General features: G+C 43.9%; 1 protein-coding gene across 4 annotated transcripts in view; it reads right to left on the bottom strand.

The window, feature by feature from the left end:
• Frmd6 (FERM domain containing 6) overlaps positions 1 to 20,906 on the bottom strand; it is a 68,307-nt gene that overhangs the window by 30,559 nt on the left and 16,842 nt on the right. For 2 of the 4 annotated variants that reach the window (XM_059280026.1, XM_059280029.1), the window contains exons 1-2: positions 5,045 to 5,126; positions 3,935 to 4,198 (exon numbers count right to left, since the gene is read on the bottom strand). In XM_059280026.1, coding sequence (XP_059136009.1) covers positions 3,935 to 4,033 — 99 coding nt within the window. In that variant the 5' untranslated portion in view covers positions 4,034 to 4,198; positions 5,045 to 5,126. Of the gene's footprint in view, positions 1 to 3,934; positions 4,199 to 5,044; positions 5,127 to 20,906 lie in introns of those variants that run through there. The other 2 variants (XM_059280028.1, XM_059280027.1) reach the window with 1 other exon arrangement.

Raw genomic sequence — 20,906 nt, 5'->3', positions numbered from 1 at the left:
TGCATCACATGCGTGCAGTGCCCTCAGAGGCCAGAGAAGAGCATCGGGTGCCCTGGATGAGCGCTCAGGTGGGTGCTGAGAACTGAATGCGGGTCCTCCGGGAGAGCAGCCAGCTCTCCAGTCCTGCCATCCAGTAATTTCATAACCATGTACCCATGCGAGCTCACCTCACCGCTGGAAGACCCACCCCAGTCCCCTTGTGCTGGTTTGATCCCACAGCTTGGGGTACTTGATTTGTGTCCCGGAGAAGTTCTATTTATTTCCAGCATTCTCTGTAAACACTGGGTTTGTATTTCATGTCATGCCTATACTGTTGCAAAGAGGCTTAAACAGACTCAGAGCCAAGAGGAGAAAGGCTCACATGTACAGACAACTCTTACACTAGCTAAGCTCCACAAACCTGAGACTTACTTAAACTGTTACACTGCTCTGGGGCACTTTTAACCCTTGGCTGGACTGTGTTTAAACTCTGGTTGGCCTGGCTGGATATGGAGCAGTCAGGATGAAATGGAACAAGCAGCTGGATTCCAAACTACAAACTAAACGTTTGTAAAATAAAAATCTGTGGTGACTCTTGACTAAATAAGGCCGGGCCTCTCTTCCAGGCAGCCCATCTAATTATTACTGTTCCGCTACTTAAATCAAGTATCTGGAACCTTCTGCTAAAGCTCTTTAACAATCATCAAGTAAGTATAGTGTTCTTGTTTAAAAACTGTAATTAAATAAGGATGTGGCTTCAAAGTTACCTGCTGTGAAAACAAGCAGCGGCGTTGGGTATTTGCAGAGCCGAGTCTTCAAAGCCACATGGCTGATTGTGAAATTTCTGAATTCCTCTCATCTTCAGGGGCAATGGGAACTTTACAAAGTACTGCGTTCCCAACGGCGGCGTGGGCTTTATCTAAAAATACCCTCTGTGTGGAACTCTGAAGTGGAAGGGGGTTTGATCCTTGCTGTGCCAATGGCTTGTTACTGTGCAAGGATGTTTGAAATATTCTCTGGAGGGAAAGAATTGTTCGCTTTGCCACAGGAAGGGAGGTGCAAGCTCCTGGCTCTGCGATTTCTGCCACTCAAGGACTTTCTGCCTCTTACAGTCACCATAATTTTATTTTTAAGTTTCCATATTTTATATCTGATGATTAAGATTAATTGAAAATAGCCCCTATTAATAGAATTCATGGAGATTCAAAATGACTAAAACATTAAATTGATTCCATACGCAGAAAATCAATATGAAGTCAGTCACCTATACCTGTCAGGGGAAAAACTCCCTAAAAAAAAAGTGTATATGAACCACACTCCCCACTGCTGGCTGGCTAGGTGTGTGTGTGTGTGTGTGTGTGTGTGTGTGTGTGTGTGTGTGTGACCGGGAGGCCACTGACAAACATTTTTTGTTACAATTAATTTGTTACCCCAACTCTGCAAACATCAAAATCACCATTCTCAATTGTAGGGGAAAAGGGTTCTGGGCAGCTCTGGATTCTTTTTCTAGCAGTGGACCAGCCTCCAGGCTACTTAACCCCTTCCTTCCTGAGGTCCCAGGGCTTGCTGGAGAGGAGCCCCGGCATGGCAGAGGACCTATGTTCCCTGGGGTAAGAAGTCTTCTGGGGCAGCATGGCGCCCAGACGCTCCGTTCTGCTTTCAGTGGCAGAGGCCCCTAATGAAATGGAACAAACAGCTCAAAGAACTAGCCAAGTGAAGCTCTCCTCCACAATGACTGACTGACTGAGCAACTCCCAGATCAGACACCACAAAGGGCTTTTTACACACGGAGTGTCTTTAAACCCGTGCCGTGTTCCCACACGAGGCATAGAATAGCCCCCTCTTCATCTGGGGAAAACAAACCAAATAATGAACAGCAGACTGAAGAAGCATGCCCAAAGCTGCAAAGAAAGTAACGGAGTACACATTTCAGACCAGGCCCCCTGACGGCAGCAGCCTCAATCACCAACACACGCCCCGAAGACCAGTAAGTGACGGGGCTCTCCAGAGTGGGGCTGGGCCACAGGCTTTCCTGTCTGACTCAGGAGTTCATCCATCTCTGGTCCCTGCTGAGGATTTTGCTAAATCAAAATTCCGGTGTCCTGCCCTAGACCTACACCAGCATCTCCATGGGTGAAGCCCAAAGAGCTGGGCTTTCGTTCACCAAGCCCCTCCCCGAATAATTCTAGTAGACTTTAAAGCCACTGATCTACACAGCAGCATATATGTGGGAAAACTAACCCACAGCACCACATTAAGGCAATTTTTGCTCAATTCTATCAGACTGCAATTAGGTGAAAGAAAAAGTATGAAGGCTGACAGCAGGAAGAGCATTTTAAAAATGCTAGGTATGATACCATAAAAACATGCCATGAACCTGCCTGGAGTCTTTTAGTCTGCTCTCCAAAATTATTTCCCTCAGTTGAGACTCCAGTACCAATGAATTCCTTTAGAAATGGTAGCCACCTCCTAGCATTTCTCACGATGACAGATCTGTTATGAGTTTCCCCATCCTGTCCAGGTCACACACTCAGCAACATGCATACACACTTTCCTGGGTAAAATGACAGTAAAGGGCAGAAGAGTTTCCTCAGTGCTTAAGCTCTATGTCCCGGATTGCGTGCACTCAAAACATGTAAAGAACATGTGTGTTATATACCACCAAGGGTACTCACTGGGGTGGTCTATGATTCACATATCTACTCTGATTAATGTGTGTGTTTATAGGTCTACCCCCCAAAAAGTGTCTGTCAGAGGAGATGGAAACCAGTATCTTCAGCTGGGCAATGGCTATGTGGACATATATACTAACAGTATATATATATATATATAACTGGGCTGCACACTTACAGACTTCTATGCTCTGCAATGTGTAAACTACAATTTACCTGTCAGAAGGAAAAGCTGCAAACAGGATCCCAGCCCTCAACGTCCTGGTTAATGAAATAGCTGATTCTTAAGAGCCAGAGGTTAACAGCTTAGCTTATCCACAGCCCTTCAGCTCACTCTGGACACTGCTTAGGCTGACTGATTAAACCAGTCAACATGTGTACGAGAAACTGAGCCACGGCTACCATTTTACTTACATGGGTGACAACTTCGAGCATTTAAAATGGACACAAATGGACAGACTTAAACAGAAATTTTATTCAGGGAGCCAAGCAGTTTTAGAGGCAGAAACCAAGGCTCAAAAAAGGTTCAGATTAGCCGGGCGGTGGTGGTGCATGCCTTTAATCCCAGCACTCGGGAGGCAGAGCCAGGCAGATCTCTGTGAGTTCGAGGCCAGCCTGGGCTACCAAGTGAGTCCCAGGAAAGGCGCAAAGCTACACAGAGAAACCCTGTCTCGGAAAAAAAAAAACAAAAAAGGTTCAGATTTGTTTTTCTTACTCCATCTAGAGTCTCCGAGTCCCATCTTGTTACACTACTTTTTAGCTGAGAGACAGGCTTCCTTACAGTACAAAATAGCAAAATGAATCCTTTCTAATGCAGAAACTAAGGGCAGAAGAATTCAAAAAAGTAACTGAGTCTCATGGTGGGATCTGAGGGGTACTGTTGCTGAGCACCGTGAATTAGAAACCTTCCCTAGACCTGAGTGGAAATGTGGATGGTATTCCAAACGATCCCAAATGTACACAAGGCTGAACACACACAGAAAGATAAGAAAACAGAGACATCCAATAAACTAATTCAACTGAAGAGTTATTCAATAAAGTTGAAAAACAGAAACTTTTTTTTAGTGTAGTACCCATACTCCTAATTTTAGGTCAAGTCAGCCACTGCCGAAGGTGGCTGAGGAGAAGCCATAACGCTGTTCACAGCTGTGTGGGCGCCTCCGTGCAATAAGCCTGCCACATCTCTCTGGTTCATTCTCTAATGGTTTCACCCTGAACTGCCTAACGTGGTGTGGTCTGGCAGGGGGACCACAACTGAAATACTCCTAGAGGGGACGACTCACGTTTATGATGATGTTCAGGGACTCATCATTGGGAAGGAAAATACACACACTTCGACGGTCCTGCATGACTCTGTTGTTATGGAAGGTCAGTTTGTTCATTGTGTGTTGTGGGCTCTTCAGGGGGCAGGCTCGGGCACCGGGTGCTCAGCAGTTGCTCCCAGCACTCCAAAGCCAACTTGTCCTCATTCTCCTGTGGCCAACAGGAGAAGCATCGTGGTGGGCCACTATGTCGGTTTCATAGCTGTAGAGAGTCCACGGGGAGACCTGTGGAGAAAGGGGAAAGTCTGGTCAGAGCAGCGGCAGGCCAGGGGTACACCACTACTCATTAGGCACAGGGAAGGTGCGTTTCAAGTGAAGACTGCTGTTCTCGGGACACGAGAAGGCGCAGATTCTGCCCCTGAACAACCACCTTCGCATTCCATTCTCAGACACGAGTTAACAGACATGGTGAGAGCCTGGGCATTCACAGACGACCAAGAACCACAGGCTCAAGGCGATGGATCCTGACTGAGGAGCTCCCGGCCTCTCAAGGGAGACGACAGGGTTCTGGAATGAACTACAAGAACGGCATCAACAAAAGCCTTGCTTCCGGGACTACGGAACACAGATGAGTGTTCTATCACATTCCTGACCAATCACTCGTGACCTTCATCATTTCACTGGCTGGCTTTACAAAGGAAGCCCTGGCTGCTGGACCACCCACGGGAGCCACAGTAGCCACTGGAATGGATTTCTCCACAGCATTCCCCACGGTTATTAAGTCTTCCTTAGTTTTTATGTCCTGCTTCCTCCTAGTTCTCTAACTAGCTGATGAAAATTAAATTCATTAGTTCACTGATCACATAACAATACAGCAAGAAGAATGCTGTATGACCAAACCATGTACATACATAAAAGAACTACAGGTCTTAGAAACAGCTCATATTTTGTCAGTTAACTAGACATTAAGTTGTCCATCCCTGCCCAGAGTTTTGAAGCGTGTAACTTTGCAAGTACTGAAACTTTTATCTCTGGACTTCAGTAATTCCGCCCTTCCTTTCTGGTTTCTGCCTCCTGGTGTTGGTGAGACCCCCGTCGAATCATTTTAAAGCACTGGTGAGTTTTTCCTACTCTTGAGGAGTGCTTCGTAGGTTGCTGCTGGCAGGACATCCTTCAACTGCAGTGTTAAGACTAGCTGCCTCTCATGTCATCGGTATTTACATTATGCCCTGGCAGCTCTATTTGCAGTCTGGGAATACGAAACTGAATTCCAAGACAGAATCTTGACCCATCTGCTCCTTATAGCTCATTTGAGAAAGACTATATTCATAGCTGGTAACAGGAGTAAATATGATCTAGTGATTTTTTTTTAAAACATAAATAAAATACAATCTTCAAGAGAATTATTCGAAACTAAAATTAGGTGGCTAATCTCGTATGTGGTATTTCCTTCTTAGGAAGGGGACTATCCATTGCTCAGACATTCTGTCTTCCTTAAAGGAAAAGGGTGATTGCCTCCCCTTGGTTTCCAGCACACCTCTGGAGGCCACGGCCTCTTACAGTGGATGCTCAGTCCCTGCGTTCCAGGAGCCAATCCCCAAAGGCAGTCGCTTATCTAGAAAGTGTTCTTTTCTATCGACGGTGCCCAAGTACCAGCTCGAAGGATGATGTTGGCTGCATGTGACTCACACCTGGGCGTGGAGACAAACGCAGTGTCCAGGCCACAGTGACACTTTCACTCACGACAACATCCTGCTGTGGGGCACATGTGGAGACCACCACTTCATTAAGGGAAGGAACCTAGCATAGGGCTGGATTCCACCCAATTCTCGGGGCATGCTGGGAGAACACCCTAGGAACTGACCCACACCAGACAATGACCCCTCATTGCTACTGCTGGAAATGTTCTCAGCATTTTCAAAGGTATACATCCCTAAAGCAAGCCAGGTACATGCTGGGAGTCTCATCACTAAAGCATGAGAATTTCAAGTTCAAGGCCATCCTGGGCTACTGTACATTCCCATGCAGTTCTATAGACAGCAAGTCCCCATCTCACAGAGCCAAAGATAAGCCAGGTGTGGTGGTGCACACTGGCAATCCTGGCCTGCAGAGGCCGGAGATGACGGCTGTGCACACTGGGGCCATCCAGCCGGGGCTACACAGGGAGACTGTCGTAAAAACACCGAAACTACGAAAACTCCTAAAATGGGTCAACTGTGGGGGCTGAGAGCCTCCCACTCGACCCTCTCAAAACTTCAGAAAGTATTAAAGGCTCTGAGAAGTGAGAACACTGCACACACTCACTGCGCACAGAACACTCCTCTCCCCAAAGACTGCTGTTAAGGTCCCGGAGAACAACATCCTTAGGCATACCATATAAACGGAGAGAGGCAGTTCTGAACAGACTCTCCATCATACTACTAAATTCCACGGCCAGTTTCCCTTATCTATTGGAATATTCCTTTAGGCATCTCTTCACTACACAAATTAGAAGCTGTGATTAAATATATCTTACTTAAATCAAACCCTTAAGTGACATGAATCCCACTATAATTCCTCATATTTAAATCTGCACTTCATATTGAGATAGTCCTATGCGTTTCCATTTTTAATTAAATCAATTAAAGCAGGATGTTTCTACTGACCTACTTTTTGGAATTTAAAAGTTAAACTGGGGGGAGAGGTGTTCCGAGGTTTAGGATGGATCCAGCCTCATTAAAATTTATTATTTGGGTACAATTCTTATTTTATGGTTCGGATACAGCACGAGAGTCTGGACAGGGCTGAAGTGATGGCTCAGAGGTTAAGAGCACAGGCTGCTCTTTCAGAGGTTCTGAGTTCAATTCCCAGCAACCACATGGTGGCTCACAACCATCTATAATGAGATCTAATACCCTCTTCTGGTGTGCAGGCATAAATGCAGACAGAACACTGTATATATAATAAATAAATAAATCTTAAAACAAAACAAAACAAAACAAAAAAACCCAACAAAAGTCTGGACAAAGACGATGGCGGCCAATTTATTGATAGTCATAGTTAGAAGTGTCACGGCCTCACTTAACACAGGGTGACAAACCCAAACCCCCTGAACAGAGACGGGATGAAATTAAGCCTTCACTATACCAAGACAGCACTGAAGCATATTTAAAAATTCCATGAAAAAGGTAAACACAAATCAAACCAAAACCCATCTCTAACATAATACCAGTATGAAATTTAATCTTAAACTGGACTGTCCTGGGAAACAGTCTAGACAGAATTCATACCAATTTGGATTGCAGAAATCAGGTAGAAAGCACCAGCTACTTGTTCTGTGGTCTATGCTGAGCCCCAACTCAGTCCCAGGACATTGCCACCCCGAGCAATGCCCTTTTGTCACAGTTTACGGACAACCCAGAGACTGTGTTGACAGTGATCACATCCCAGCCCTTTTCCCAAAGAGACTTACAAAAAAGGTACACTCCACAATCTCCAGCCTTAAAATTTTACCCACATAATGTAGTTTCAGCTTGGATGGAGACAAAAAGGATTCTCTTTCTGGATCTACCTCCTTAGAATGTAAGAAGATGATGATCCTTGTCTTAAAGGCAAACATGATTAGGAAAGACCCCAGCAGCAGCCAGTGTGGTCACTTTATTATCCAATGAAAACAAAGGACGCTATTTTGGAAAGTGGACTATGGGAACCCTACTTACCTTCAACTTAACTGGTTCCCATTCGTAAGGCTAAGGTCACACACAGACTATGTGCTCTCTGCTCGATGAGCAGCAGAACAGCAGGGGCAGCCGGTCCCCTCTGACATGGTCAGGGACACTGTCAAGAAGCCTGAACACTGTTCCGATTCCCAAGAGCACATACATGGGTGGCAACGGCATGCCAGCTCAAGGAAGGTGCAGTTGAGTGGCAGCTCCAAGTACAGAAATACAGCCTATACGTAAGCTATACAATGTGATTAAAAAGTCATTCTAAAGCAGTGGTCCTCAACCCATGAGCTGCGATCCATCTGGGGGCTGAATGACCCTTTCACAGGGGTTGTATATCAGATAGTTACATTATGATTCAGAACAGTAGCAAAATTAGTTATGAAGTAGCAAGGACATAATTCTACAGTTGGGCATCAGTAGAACATGAGGAACTACATTAAAGGGTCACAGCATTAGGAGTGTAATCACATGTCTTTCATAAAACAATGCTATCACATGTCTTTCATAAAACAAGTTCCACACTGTTTTGCTCATGTATTTCATTAATACAAAGTACGTGTGAGAAGCACCCACTAAGTGACAGAGAGGCAGTGAGCACATACTGTAGGCCAGAGTGGGTGATGGTACCTATGCTGGCCATGATGTGTGGACGTGTGTTAAATCAGGCAATGGGACCCCTTGCTGACGGGCTGATATTTGAGCAAACACCTGGATAAAGAGCAGGATGTCATATCCTACTCCGACCCACCTGCCCACCCACCTGTCTCAGGGAAGAACTCCCAGACAGAGGAAGGTAAATGCCAAGGCTCGCTTGATGCCCGGCACAGTTGAAATAACAGTACCGGTGATGGCTAACGTTGGCTACACACTTGCTGGGTGCTGGGCACTGCTGCTAAGCACCTGTGGAACAGGAAGACAAGAGCCACCTCTTTGTCATGTTCCCAGTAAGTAACAGGTCATCCTTTTCCCCGGAACTATGGTGGGCTGCGTGAACAAGCCACGCTAGGATGCTTTGCACCACTGAAAAATGAAAACCAACTTTTGCAGACATCTGTTTCTTTTTCTTCTTTTTGGTTTTTCTAGTCAGGGTTCTGGGGGCTGGAGAGACCTCAGTGGCTAAGAGCATGGGGCTGCTCTACCAGAGGATCTGGGTTCAGTTCCCAGCACCCACATGGCAACTCACATCTATCTGTAATTCCAGTTCCAAGGGATCTGATACCCTCACACAGGCATACATATAGACAAAACACCAATGCATATAAATAAAAATAAGTTATATTAAAAAAAAAAGACAGGATTTTGTTGTGCTGTCCTGGAACTTGCTCTGTAGACCAGCTTGGCCTCTAATTCACAGAAATCTGCCTGTCTCTGCCTCCCAAGCGCTGGGATTAAAGGCGTGCACCACCACTGCCTGGCCTGATAACTGTTTCTTGTATCAAAACATCACCTCTACATGAATACTTAGCTCAGTCACTTCCAATTCTGCCTTTTCTTGTCTTGTCTTTGCAGGTGTGAGAGTGGGGCCACTATATATCCCCAAAGGCCAGACTCATGGAATACCATTCATCCACTGCTGGCTGTCTGCATACAGCAAACATCCCCGACCAGTGAGGCTCCCACAGAAGACTGCTCAGCCTTGGCACTTGTCATGACCTGAATGTGCAATGGATCCTACAGGTGGCACCCTTTGGGGACATTGTGGAACTTTCGCAATGTCAGGCACAGCTGGACGGGGGTGGGAGCACCTAGGAAAGGCCTGTGGCGGCTAACCCATCCCCAGCTGATTCCATTTCTCTCTGCTGCACCACCACAGAGGACACTGCCGTGGACCCGACGCCACAGAGCCTTGCTACGCACTTCATCCCTGCGGGATGGCCTGCGCCTTCTAGATCTGTGAACGGGAATAAAGTGTCCCTCCTTCAAGGTGCTCCCAGCAGGCACTCCATCACAAGGAGGAAATCAACTAACCCAATACTACTGTTATTTGGGGGGGGGGGAGGGCAAACAGTCTCTGTAATGGGGTTCATCCTGAATCACATGTGTTTAGCTACATCTTGCCTCTGCCCATTAACTGCCAGAAATCCCTCTCTATTAGCTGTGACAACCCAAAATTTTAATGAACATTACCAAAATTTACCCTGGGGCAAAATTATCCATGGTCAAGAACCAATGTTCTATAAGTTTCCATATAGAATTATTATGGGCTGCTTTTTTTTTAACCACCCAGCTATTTTTTTAAAGTAATAAGCTTTTACTAAATACATGTTAATATCTATTTTTAACTGTGTGCATGTGTGCATATGTGTGTGTAAGCAGGGTCCTCTAAGACCAGAAGAGGGAGTTGAATCCCCTGGAGCGGGAGCTATAGGCAGCTGTGGACCACCTGACATATGTGTTGGGAATTAAACACAGGTCTTCTGAAGGAGTTCTTAACCCCTGGGCCATCTCTCCAGGTCCAAATGTGTATTTTTAAAAGTAAATTAATTTAAAACTAAGTATTTTAAATTAAGTTTAAATTTAAAATTAAATTAAAAATCAGGAGAAAAAAATCTGGCCTGAACTCCTAAAAGTCAATTTCTTGAATGAACATGGCCTCCAGCTGTAGAGTAGCTTTGAAATTCAGCTATGTGGCTGTGCATTATCAGGCTGCTCATACAGATACGCCCATCACTGTGCACGTACTCCAAGGAGCTCTCTACTTTGAAGACCAACCTGGAAATATGACATTTGACTTGTGATCTGCCTGGATATTTTATCTTACAAAAGATTTTAAGAAAGGGTCATTTGCTTCTAAGAGATACTAGAGAACAATAAAACTTACTTTTGTCTGTCATTTAGCTAGAGGAGTAAGTGGGATAATTTCTGTTTATGGCCAGTTTTCATGTGTATGAGTGCTTACCTGCGCACGCACGCACCACATGCATGCCTAGTGCTCATGGAGTCCAGAACAAGTCCCCTGGAATTGGAATTACAGAGGTTCGTAAGCTACCATGGAGGTGTTATGAACCGAACCTGGGTCTTCTAAAAGAGCAGTAAGTGCTCTTAACTTCGGGACCATCTCTCCAGCCTATGGCTAGTTTTGTGGTGACTATTGCAGTGAGAAGAGAGTGCCTGGAGGCTATTAACCACCTGCAGCCAAACGCTCTGGAAGAATATCCGTTTCCTGCTTGCTCATCTGTACTTTCCAACCTTGCTCCAGTAGAGAAATAAGCACTGGGGGAAGGGTGAGGCTACATCTCCACAGAGCTGGCCCCCAGGAGTTTTACAGCATGCACAGAACAGAGCAGGGCAGACCCGACCTCATCAATCAGGCAAACCTAGGTCTTAATCCAGATTCCACAGAATACCAGCTGTGTGACCACGTGCACATTTCCTAATCCGAGGCCAAGTCTTCATTTGTAAAATCCATAATATTGGCCTCCTAAAATACTGGATAGATTAAATGGCATAAGGAATATAAAATATTCAGTGTCAAGGTTTTTTTGGATAGGAAAGGATGTTTGCTAGCAGCTATGAATTTCCAGGTAGGGAAAAGCAATAACTACGACTGAGCCATGTAATAAAAGTCATCCCACAGAGAGTTCTTCATTTCACATATTCATAGCCAGCTAAATTACAGGAAGTTTATCCCGGGAAAGGGGACGTGTATTGCTGGTTGTACACGGTATAGTGACATTGTATTAGGCCATTACCCCTTTGAAATTGTGGAAAAAGAGCAAGGCATTGTGGGCGTGTGTATTCATATGTGTGCTGGCTAACCAAAGGATGCACAGAGGTAGATTAGTTTTTGACTTGAGAAGAATATTTGAAGGACCAAATGTGTCATACCGTGATACAATAAATGTTACAATCTCCTACATTATGGTTGGCATGGCCAGTGAATACAACCTATATGGCTCCATCTATGACAGGGATAAAGATGTTTACATCACTCAACAATTCCACGTCTGGAGCAATACTTTGACCAAAGCATAATACACTTCTGAATGAAAGCATCCAGCAAAGTATAACCATGGAAGTGAGGATGGAAGAAATGAGAAGTCTACCCACAGCAAGGTGCTTGTAAACTGTAGTGCAACGGAACGCTGTCAGTAAGAGCCATTTGCTACACATCCCTTCAAATCATAAACACCCACAACCATCCACAGCCACTGCAACTACTGGAGTAATATAGGGACCCAAACCAGCAAATAAGCCAACGCCAGCCGGCACCTGCGTACCCTAGTACTTGGTAACATATTGCTGGTTGCATATTCTGTATTTGAGATTCTTGGAACCAGAGTGTTTCTGTATTTGAAATTCTTGGGACCAGAGTGTTTCAGATTCTAGAGGTTTTACATTTTTGGACACCTGCACAGACTTACCAGCAAATGTTCCTAATGTGAAACTCTGACTTTAAAACCTCTGGAGTATATGTTGACAGCTGCTCATAAAGCTTCCCACCCCCGCATTCTGGTTTATGACTTCGTGTTAGAGATGACATGTGAGAGCCCGTGTGTACCCCTGCTAAATTCTGCCCATCAGAGCTGAAAATCTGTGAGGAGTCCAAATTAACACAGTAGAAAGAACAGAAATGCTATGACATCCCAGTTAAATGCTAAGTGATGCTATACAATGAGACGGCACACTCATCAGGATGACGTCCTCCAGCTAGTCGCCTGCTCTAGCTACCCTGATGTTTTTGCACCCAACTGTTGCTATTTCGACTTCTGCTCCCAAGCTCTGCCCTCTACCATTGTTATTTTCTGTAACGTTCACACTCACTTGAGTGAGAAGGTTAAGCAAAGGGCAAGACTGCTGTGGTACTTGGGGAAGTAACGTGACTTTTCTCACCCTAGAGACTAACAGCACAGTCCTTGGAAGCATGACTTGGATACCTGTTCTCTAGAGTGAGGAGGAACAAGCATCATACTATTAATCAGCGATTGGAAGGGCTTTGTTCCTGGAGTCCATAAAGGGAGCCAGGGTGACCTCCCGCTCTTCTAAAACCCTGATGGAAATGTCATATTCACCCTGGTCATACTCCAGAGAAAATGAAGTATCATTCAGTTAATCAGCACTCTTACCATCGGAATACTTATTGGGAGAACACAGTTTCACACGCCACGGCGATAAAATGAGAACAAACGACCTAATTTGTTTTGGTAGATAATCTTTCCAAACACAAAGACTGAGGGGAGGGGGTAAATAACAAAGTGATCTTCAAAGCTTGAAAGATCTGACTGCCATATATAAACACTGAAAAATAATCTCAGAAAGGAAAAATAATACTCCTCTCCTGCCGTTCACCCCTTCGATGAGCTGCTCCCCGATTATCTGATGTTCTCACCCAGATTCCGGAGTTCTTGGACTGTATTACTCCTTAACCACACCCTCCCATGCGACTGTGTTAATAAACACCCCCCTGATCACGGCTAACACACCCACTCATATTCTGTAATGGCTCAGCACTTCTCTGGAACACGTGACTGTCAAGGGACTGTGATCCCTGTCACTCACATTTTGGGTCACGGCAACTCATTTCACGGGTTTTCTCTTGCTTCTGACCATGCTGTTCCGTCTGCCCAGGATAGCCCCCCTCGCATCCTGTCCCATCTGTCAACTTCTTCAAGAGAACAAACACCGTCCTTCCTGCTCCTTAGAAAATGCAGGTGCTGGTCTAGAAAGCCTGTCTTCTCATCCCCGGGTGGTGAGCAGCTGCCGCTTCCGCTCGGGTCGGGGAAGACGATTTGTCTCCAGGACAGGTCTGTATTAGCCTGGAGTAGCTCTATGTCTGTCCTGGGAACCCAGTGAGACTTACTTGCCAAAGAAGCAAAGAAATTCCTTAGTAAATCACAGAGTGAGGTCCTGTCTCAAACACCAACCAATAAACAAGCAAGCACACAAATGAATCCTTTCTTTCCTCAGTGGTATGAAGTACTGACCACAGCTTTTTGAACATCTTCTACAAGGGTTATAGACAAAATGGGCACATCTTTTCTTTTCCTCTAAACATAATGGGCAAACAGTGAGAATACCATTCCCCAACACTATCAAGAGAAGAGGTTTTTTTGTTTTGTTTTGTTTTGTTTTTTAAGTCTCCACAACTTCTGGTAACATCAACTTGGATTCGCTAAATTGCAAGTGCCAAAAATCCCCAACTGAAACCTGAACGGTGGAGCCAACTGCTGGATTCTTTGTTCCCTATTTCCCAACTCACCAGCTACTCACCAGCTGTACGACTGTGGGTAAGTGCTATCACCTTTCGGAACAGCCCATGTGCTGTAGGGTACTGTAAGGCACACGGCAAGTTCGATGCAAATCTTACTATTGTTAAGAAACGTGACTCATTAAATAATTTAAGGAGATTTAGAAAGTTGATGTCTTATGTGGGTTTGATGGAGGAGCACACAATATCATCTAGGACCTAGTTTCTTCCTGATATCCCGAAATCAGTCCCATCTGAACCGGCATCTCTTAGAGGGGCTACATCAGCCAGCATGTGTGGTAGGTGGCAAACAAGAATACTTAACTAATGTCATGGGTCACAACGCCCCATCAAAAGGCAGGGACAAGTCCGCCTCTAGATCTGGAGGTAGAATCAACTTCCCTGCAAGCAAATGGCCTTTTAAAACCAAAATTGAGTACCGTGGGGAAGCTGAGATGGTGAGGTAGATAGGCCATCGGCAGGGAGGGCAGAAGGAATGCTGAAATTCATGAATTTTAAACCACAGAAACGTTATTTCCACAGCCATCTGCATTCAAAAGTCATACCAGGTTTAGCAACGAGGCACAAAAATTCCTTTCAACCAAGATGACCTTCCAGCCTGACACTGCCAACAGAAAGGCTGCTCTCAGGGAAAATATTGGACCAGACGCGTCTGCTTCTAATTTCTACAATGACATCTTTGATTCCTTCATTCACGGGACTTGCACTCAATTCCATCTGCCACAGGAATTACGGTTTTGTAGATGATGATTTTTGTTGTGAAATTCTCATTATTTAAGATATATATGTGTGTGTGTGTGTGTGTGTGTGTGTGTGTGTGTGTGTGTGTATATGAGAATATATATGGAATTTTAACATTAACCTTTTGGATGTTTCTCCTGAAATACTTTTGTCCAAAGAGAACATAATTGTAACTCCTTTAGGAAAGACTGAATGAAACATTTGAGAAGTTGCTAACTTTCTTGGAATACTGCATATTTTCCATATCATTATGTATTTCCTCATAACAATACACATACTAGTTGGAAACAGAGACATCCACTACTAGTTGGAAACAGAGACATCCACTACCAAGAGTAACATACTCAGCATAAAAACCACTCATAGGGAAAATGAATGAACTACAGCTACAGATGAACAAATATAAATTTCAAAAATGATGAACCAAAAAAATCAAGTTAATAGAAAGCTATATGAGTCTATCTCTAGGATTAGCAAGTTCAAAAATAGGCAAAATTAACAAATGATTCATTTAGGAAGACAGAACGCACATGGCCGAATGACCAAGGGAAGCAAAGGAATGAGTCATCTCAAAACTGTATGAAAATTACATATAAACACTTTATTCTATGTGTGACTTTCCACTTATAGAAAATAAAACCAATCCATGGGTATTGATGAGAAAAATAACCACATTATTAGCAATCGAGTTTTTAAAAAGATATACAAGGGCGGGAATATATGTGATTCTGCTATGACTGCCTGCCACACTTCACAAGGCGACCCACTGAGGACTGCATGCAGTTTATCGCATTCTAAGTTACTATCAAATATTTCACCTAGCACATAATGGTTATCATGGCTTTGAAACTGAAAAACAGCCTCAAGGGCACTTACGCTAATGAACACTTAGACAATTTTGTGACAACATGTGTGCTCACGTCTTGAGTTTCCAAGTATACTAAATGGAAACATTGTAATAAAGTGCCATCAGTGAAATCTTCACCACTGCCTCTTAGAGACTAGTTGAACTTGGGAACTAGACAGGTAAGGTAACTGGCACTTGACCAAATGACCCTGTTGGTGTGGGTTGGGCTTCTCCTTACAAGATTTTCCTTCCCTAGTTTAAAACAGTAGTGGACATGAGGTAATTTAAATTTCTTCAGAAGGCACAATAGCTACATATTGAATAGAAAGTTAAGAAACATCTGGAAGTATTTAACTACCTCAAACATACTCAAGTGCTAATACAATGTCTTTTCTACCTTGACTGTCAAAGAATTATACCGGGAAACTTACGAAGCTAGAGAAAGACTCTGAGGTGCCAGAAATTCAATATCAAATATATTATGAGACTGAGGTTTACTGTTAACAGACAAACCCAAACATGTGGCAGTTCCACAAGATACCATCATGTACATGCACACATACACACGTGGCCTGTACACATGTAGTCTGGGGACAGACACCCTTTTCAGTAAAAGATCAAAAGCATAATCTACAGGCTTCAAAGGAAAATTTTCTAACAAAGCTTTATATTGCTATGAAGTCTTGTTTTACACCCCCTTGGGGATTCTGCTTTGAATACATGAGTTGGAGACAAAAATGTTATATACAGACAGAACTGTGATTTATGGCTTAAAGAGCACTTAAGAAAAACGATAGAAGTGTTTGCTCTGTGCATGACCTGTTTTTCACAGCTTCACAAAATAGTCACTCACACACAGGGATTCTCTATCAGACACACTGAAAATACGTCTGCCCCAGCCCGGCTTTGGTCAACAGTCCCTACAGTGTCATTAAATCCATGAGCTGGTCTGCTCTGAGGAAATCGAGGTGGTTTGTGTCCCTCTTAGAGTGGCTGATGGGAGATGGTGGGAAGCCACAGCTACGGCCCTTATGTTGTCCCTGGGGACTCTTCAGCCTGGAGCTGTCTCTTTTACCCGATAGCCAGTATTTAATTCCTTCAGCTTTCTCACTTCTGGAAGGTAACTGCCATAAAAATGTCCAGTCCACCAGCTGGAATGTCATTTTTGAAGGGTGCTTACCTGTGGGGTAATGTTCTGCTTCCCCCTACGCCAATTCACAAGGCTTATTTCTCCAACTCCTTTCACTGGGGTTTTGAATCAAGATAAAAAATCAAGGGCAACTCCATGATTATCCATCTCTTCTAAGGCGGATGGAAAGAAAGCCACGGCCTGAACCTCTGTGCCCTATGGTATGTGAGGCTGCCAAAGTACAGAAGTGAGTCACGAACAGCCTAGTCAAGTTCCCTCGGCCTGACCCACCTGCTCACTGAATTCTAGTTGTGGGGTGTACATCTCCCTCTACACTGCACATTCCTTCTTACAGTAATCACCCACGGACACTGTGAGAGACTTAGTCTGGCTTTTAAAGGGTGTGGAGGAAGGAAATCAGAATCACACCTTACCCTACACTAACATGGTTAATCTTCCATGAAAAAAATGGGACCATCCCTCAATCTTGAAGGTTACAGTTTAAAAAAGTCCCAAGCCAAACAAAACCAGAAACTACCCCACCTCTGCTCAGTACTTTTTTCATAAGACTGTGATCACACCGGAAAGACAACTATTCCTGAGATGAGCCAGGGACTTTCAGCCCAGGCAAACTGGATGTGCGGCTTATCTGTGACCAGCTGTCACTCACAGCAGGGCCAATGCCTCACACCGGTGGCACAGTGCCACCCCATGAACTCCCTCAATCCTAACCAGGACAAGCCCATCTACGGCTGGTGCTCTCAACCATTTCATCTGTGCATTTAAAAGTACTCATTTTGCTAGAATAGTGGCAAGTGCTGGCTTTAATCTCAGTACTTGGGAGGCAAAGGCAGGCAGATCTTTGAGTTTGAAGCCAACCTGGTCTACACAATGAGTTCCAGGACAGCCAGATCTACATAGTGAAACCCTGCCTCAAAATAAAATAAAAATAAAAATGTACTCTTGATCCAGGGAGATGGCTTATGCACAAACCTGACGACCCCTGAGTTCAAATCCGGTGCAAGGACGGAAGCCACTCCTGAAACCCACCCTGACTCTGACCACCATACAAGCACACCCCAAAATAATTAAAATACACACCCCAAATAATTAAAAATACTTGAGTGTCTAGACTGGGGATATGGCTCACAGGCAGAACTCCTAGCTAGGGTTATGTTGAGTCCTGGGTTCAAACTCCAGCACCTAGGTATGAGGAATGGGTTAAGAAAGCATGTCACCCCAATGTTGAGCTTCCTACTATGGAGAGCTGGGTGGGGATTCTTTCTCATGTACAAGATCTGCAAAATGTTATCTGCTGTCGATACAGGTCACAATAATCAGATGATCCTAAAACTTCCTGTGACAAGTCTTTCTTTCAAAAGCCATCTTCCAATTAGAGTTTGGAAATGATTCCTCTGAGGGTAAAGGATGGCAGTTTCCCAAGCTGCCACGCATAGTAGCCAGAGGGTACCTGCGCTCCAGGTTATCAACATTAGTGATAAGACCTTCATTTCAGTCTTACCTTGGCAACACTCTGGATGAGCCATTAACAAATTTCCTTAGCAGATGAGTGCTCGCTGGAACCATGCTTCAAAATCAGCACAAGCACAGAAATTATGCATGAAACACCCCGGAGTGTTTTGCTCTCCATATTTTCACAAGTATTTCTTCTAGTTTGAGGAGCTTTAAAGATTTAAAAACAAGTCAAAACCACCATATCTAGGAATTTCTAGTTCTTGCTGATTTCCATCTCACTGAGACGTGGCGAATGAGATGAGAGCTGGAGTGGGAGAGGCGGCTGGGACCTGGGCAGCACAGAACACTGAAGAGGATGTCGAGGTGCAAAGTGAGGGCCAAAGATCTACAGGGTGGGGGGAACATGCTGGAAATCACCGGCCAAGTACTGATTGGTGCCTGTGTGGAAAAAAAGTCCCACAAAGCCAAACACAGAATCCTCAGAGAGCAATGGGCCAATAATCCCCAGAGCTCAGTCACAGGGTCTGGGAATGGTTCTCGGTCCCATCAGCCAGGGAGAACACCTCCCTAGCATGCATGGTAACAGATGGCTTACTCTGAAGGCCCTCCCCATTGCAAGTCTCTGAAACAGCTATAGTGTGAAAGCAACTCTCCAAATACCTTATAAGCTTCAACTCTTCCAAGGACCAAATGGGAACTAGCATGCTAGAATAGAGTCCAAACTTAAAACCCAGCAACTGGTACAGATGTATGAACAATTTTTAAGTTGACAGACCCATCAATCTAGATGAAATGTTCAGATGTTTCAAAAGACACCATCTACCAAAGCTCATTGGAGAAATAGGCTACCTGAATACACCACTATCTGTCACACAGATCAAATTTCTAGGAAAATTGACAAAGAAAATGCCAAGTGCAGATGCTGTCCCTCCAACTACTATCATGTTTAAAGAAAAAAAAAAAAGCCAATTCTATACAAATTTTCTAGGAAATTAAGGAGAATTATTTCCCAATTATTTTTATGAGGCCAGCATTTTCAAAACCTAATCATTACAAGAAAAACAAACAAAATGACCAACATCTCTCATGGACATGCTTAACAAAACTTGATGTATTGAATCCTGCAAAATATAAAGGACAAAGATGAAGCTGGACATGGTGATGTACATCTTTAATCCCAATTAATTTGGAGACAGAGGCAGGTAGATCTCTGAGTTTGAGGCTAGCCTGGTCAACAGAGCAAGTTCCAGGACAGTTGGGCTAGTCAGAGAAACCCTATCTCCAAAAACCAAAACCAAAACCAAACAAAAAACTCCAACCAGGAGGAAACACAGTAAGTTTAAGTCTATAGCATAGATAATAGTATTATGCCAATGTCAAGTTCCTGGTTTTGAATATATATATAGTTATGAGATTTTTTTCCAAGTAGAGGGGTTATCAAAGGATACAATGAACTACTATATTTGGACTTTCTTGTGGCTCTCAAATCATTTCAAAATAAAGTTTTAAAACCTTGCAGTGTGCTTTTTCTCTACAAAAATAAACAAGCAGATATAAAATTGGCTAAAATAATTTTGAAGACAACAAAATAAGTCTTACGATCTCATTCATGGAATTCTTAGGAAAGCTAGAGCAAGCAAGGCAGTGTAATACGTGCCTAAGGACAGGAGCCTAAGGACAGGGGCCTAAGGACAGGGGCCTAAGGACAGGGGCCTAAGGACAGGGGCCTAAGGACAGGAGCCTAAGGACAGGAGCCTAAGGACAGATGCAGGTCAACGGAACCAAACAAAAGCAGAACTCTCAACAGGATAGACTAGAGTTCAGGAAGAAAGCCTTATAAAGTCATCCAGCTTTTGACAAAAGCCATCAAATGATTCAATGAGGAATACATTTTTATCAAGGTATTGAAACTATTAGGCCTAACTACATGGGGAAAAATTACCATAAGGCCTTACACAAAAAAATCTTCCACAGAACTCTGCCCCTTGAAAGTCACCTTAGAGATGAAGAAATCTTCAAACTGGAAAAAAAGTAAACATCTGCTTCAAGACAAGCCCAGAAAACATAAATAACACAAATAGGTCTTATAACTAAACAAAACTGACAACTTTTTAAAAAATATGACCAATAAATCTGAATGGTCATTTCAGCAAAGACTAATTGGGAAGGACAAATAAGCACTTGAAATGACGCTCAACATCATTAGTCATTAGGAAACACAAATAAAAGCCACAGTAAGTTACCTACATTCTCATAAACCTGACAATAGCAAGACTCGGCAAGAATCTGAAACAAGACCAACTCTTGGTCACTGCTCATGGGACCTTGAGATGGCACAAGGCACTTTAGAAAAACAACTAGGCAGTTTCTCTATTAAGGTTACATATTTAGATACCACGCAACTAAGACAGGAAATAAACATGGGTATTCATAGTAACTTTATCTCGGCTCTAAAGCGGAACAATCCAAGATGTTTCTTCATCAGTAGGGCAATGAATGAGCCAACTGACAAATGAATGCTACCCAGGAAGGCAAAAGGAGCTGCTGGTTTGGGCAACCAACGTGAATTCAAAGCATTAAGAACTTTTTCTCTTCCCCCACGCCCCCTTTGGTTTTTCAAGACACGGTTTCTCTGTGTTGCCCCGACTGTCCTGGAATTTGCTCTGTAGACCAGGCTAGCCTCAAATTCAGAGATCCTCGTGCTTCTGCTTCCCGAGTGCTGGGATTAAAGGTGTGCACCACCACCGCCTGGCTTTGTCTTTAAAAAAGATCACTCATGAACACGTTCACCAAAATTCCTAACAAAAGTTTATATTCCCCAAACACACATACTAAATGACAGAAGAAACCATGTACAAAAGGAAGATGAAAGAAGGCATGGGGTG

The sequence above is a fragment of the Peromyscus eremicus genome, chromosome 14 (genome assembly GCF_949786415.1).
Source record: "Peromyscus eremicus chromosome 14, PerEre_H2_v1, whole genome shotgun sequence".
Classification (NCBI taxonomy): Eukaryota; Metazoa; Chordata; class Mammalia; order Rodentia; family Cricetidae; genus Peromyscus; species Peromyscus eremicus.
Note: the sequence above shows the minus strand (reverse complement) of the source record. Positions and strands in the feature narration are given on the sequence as shown.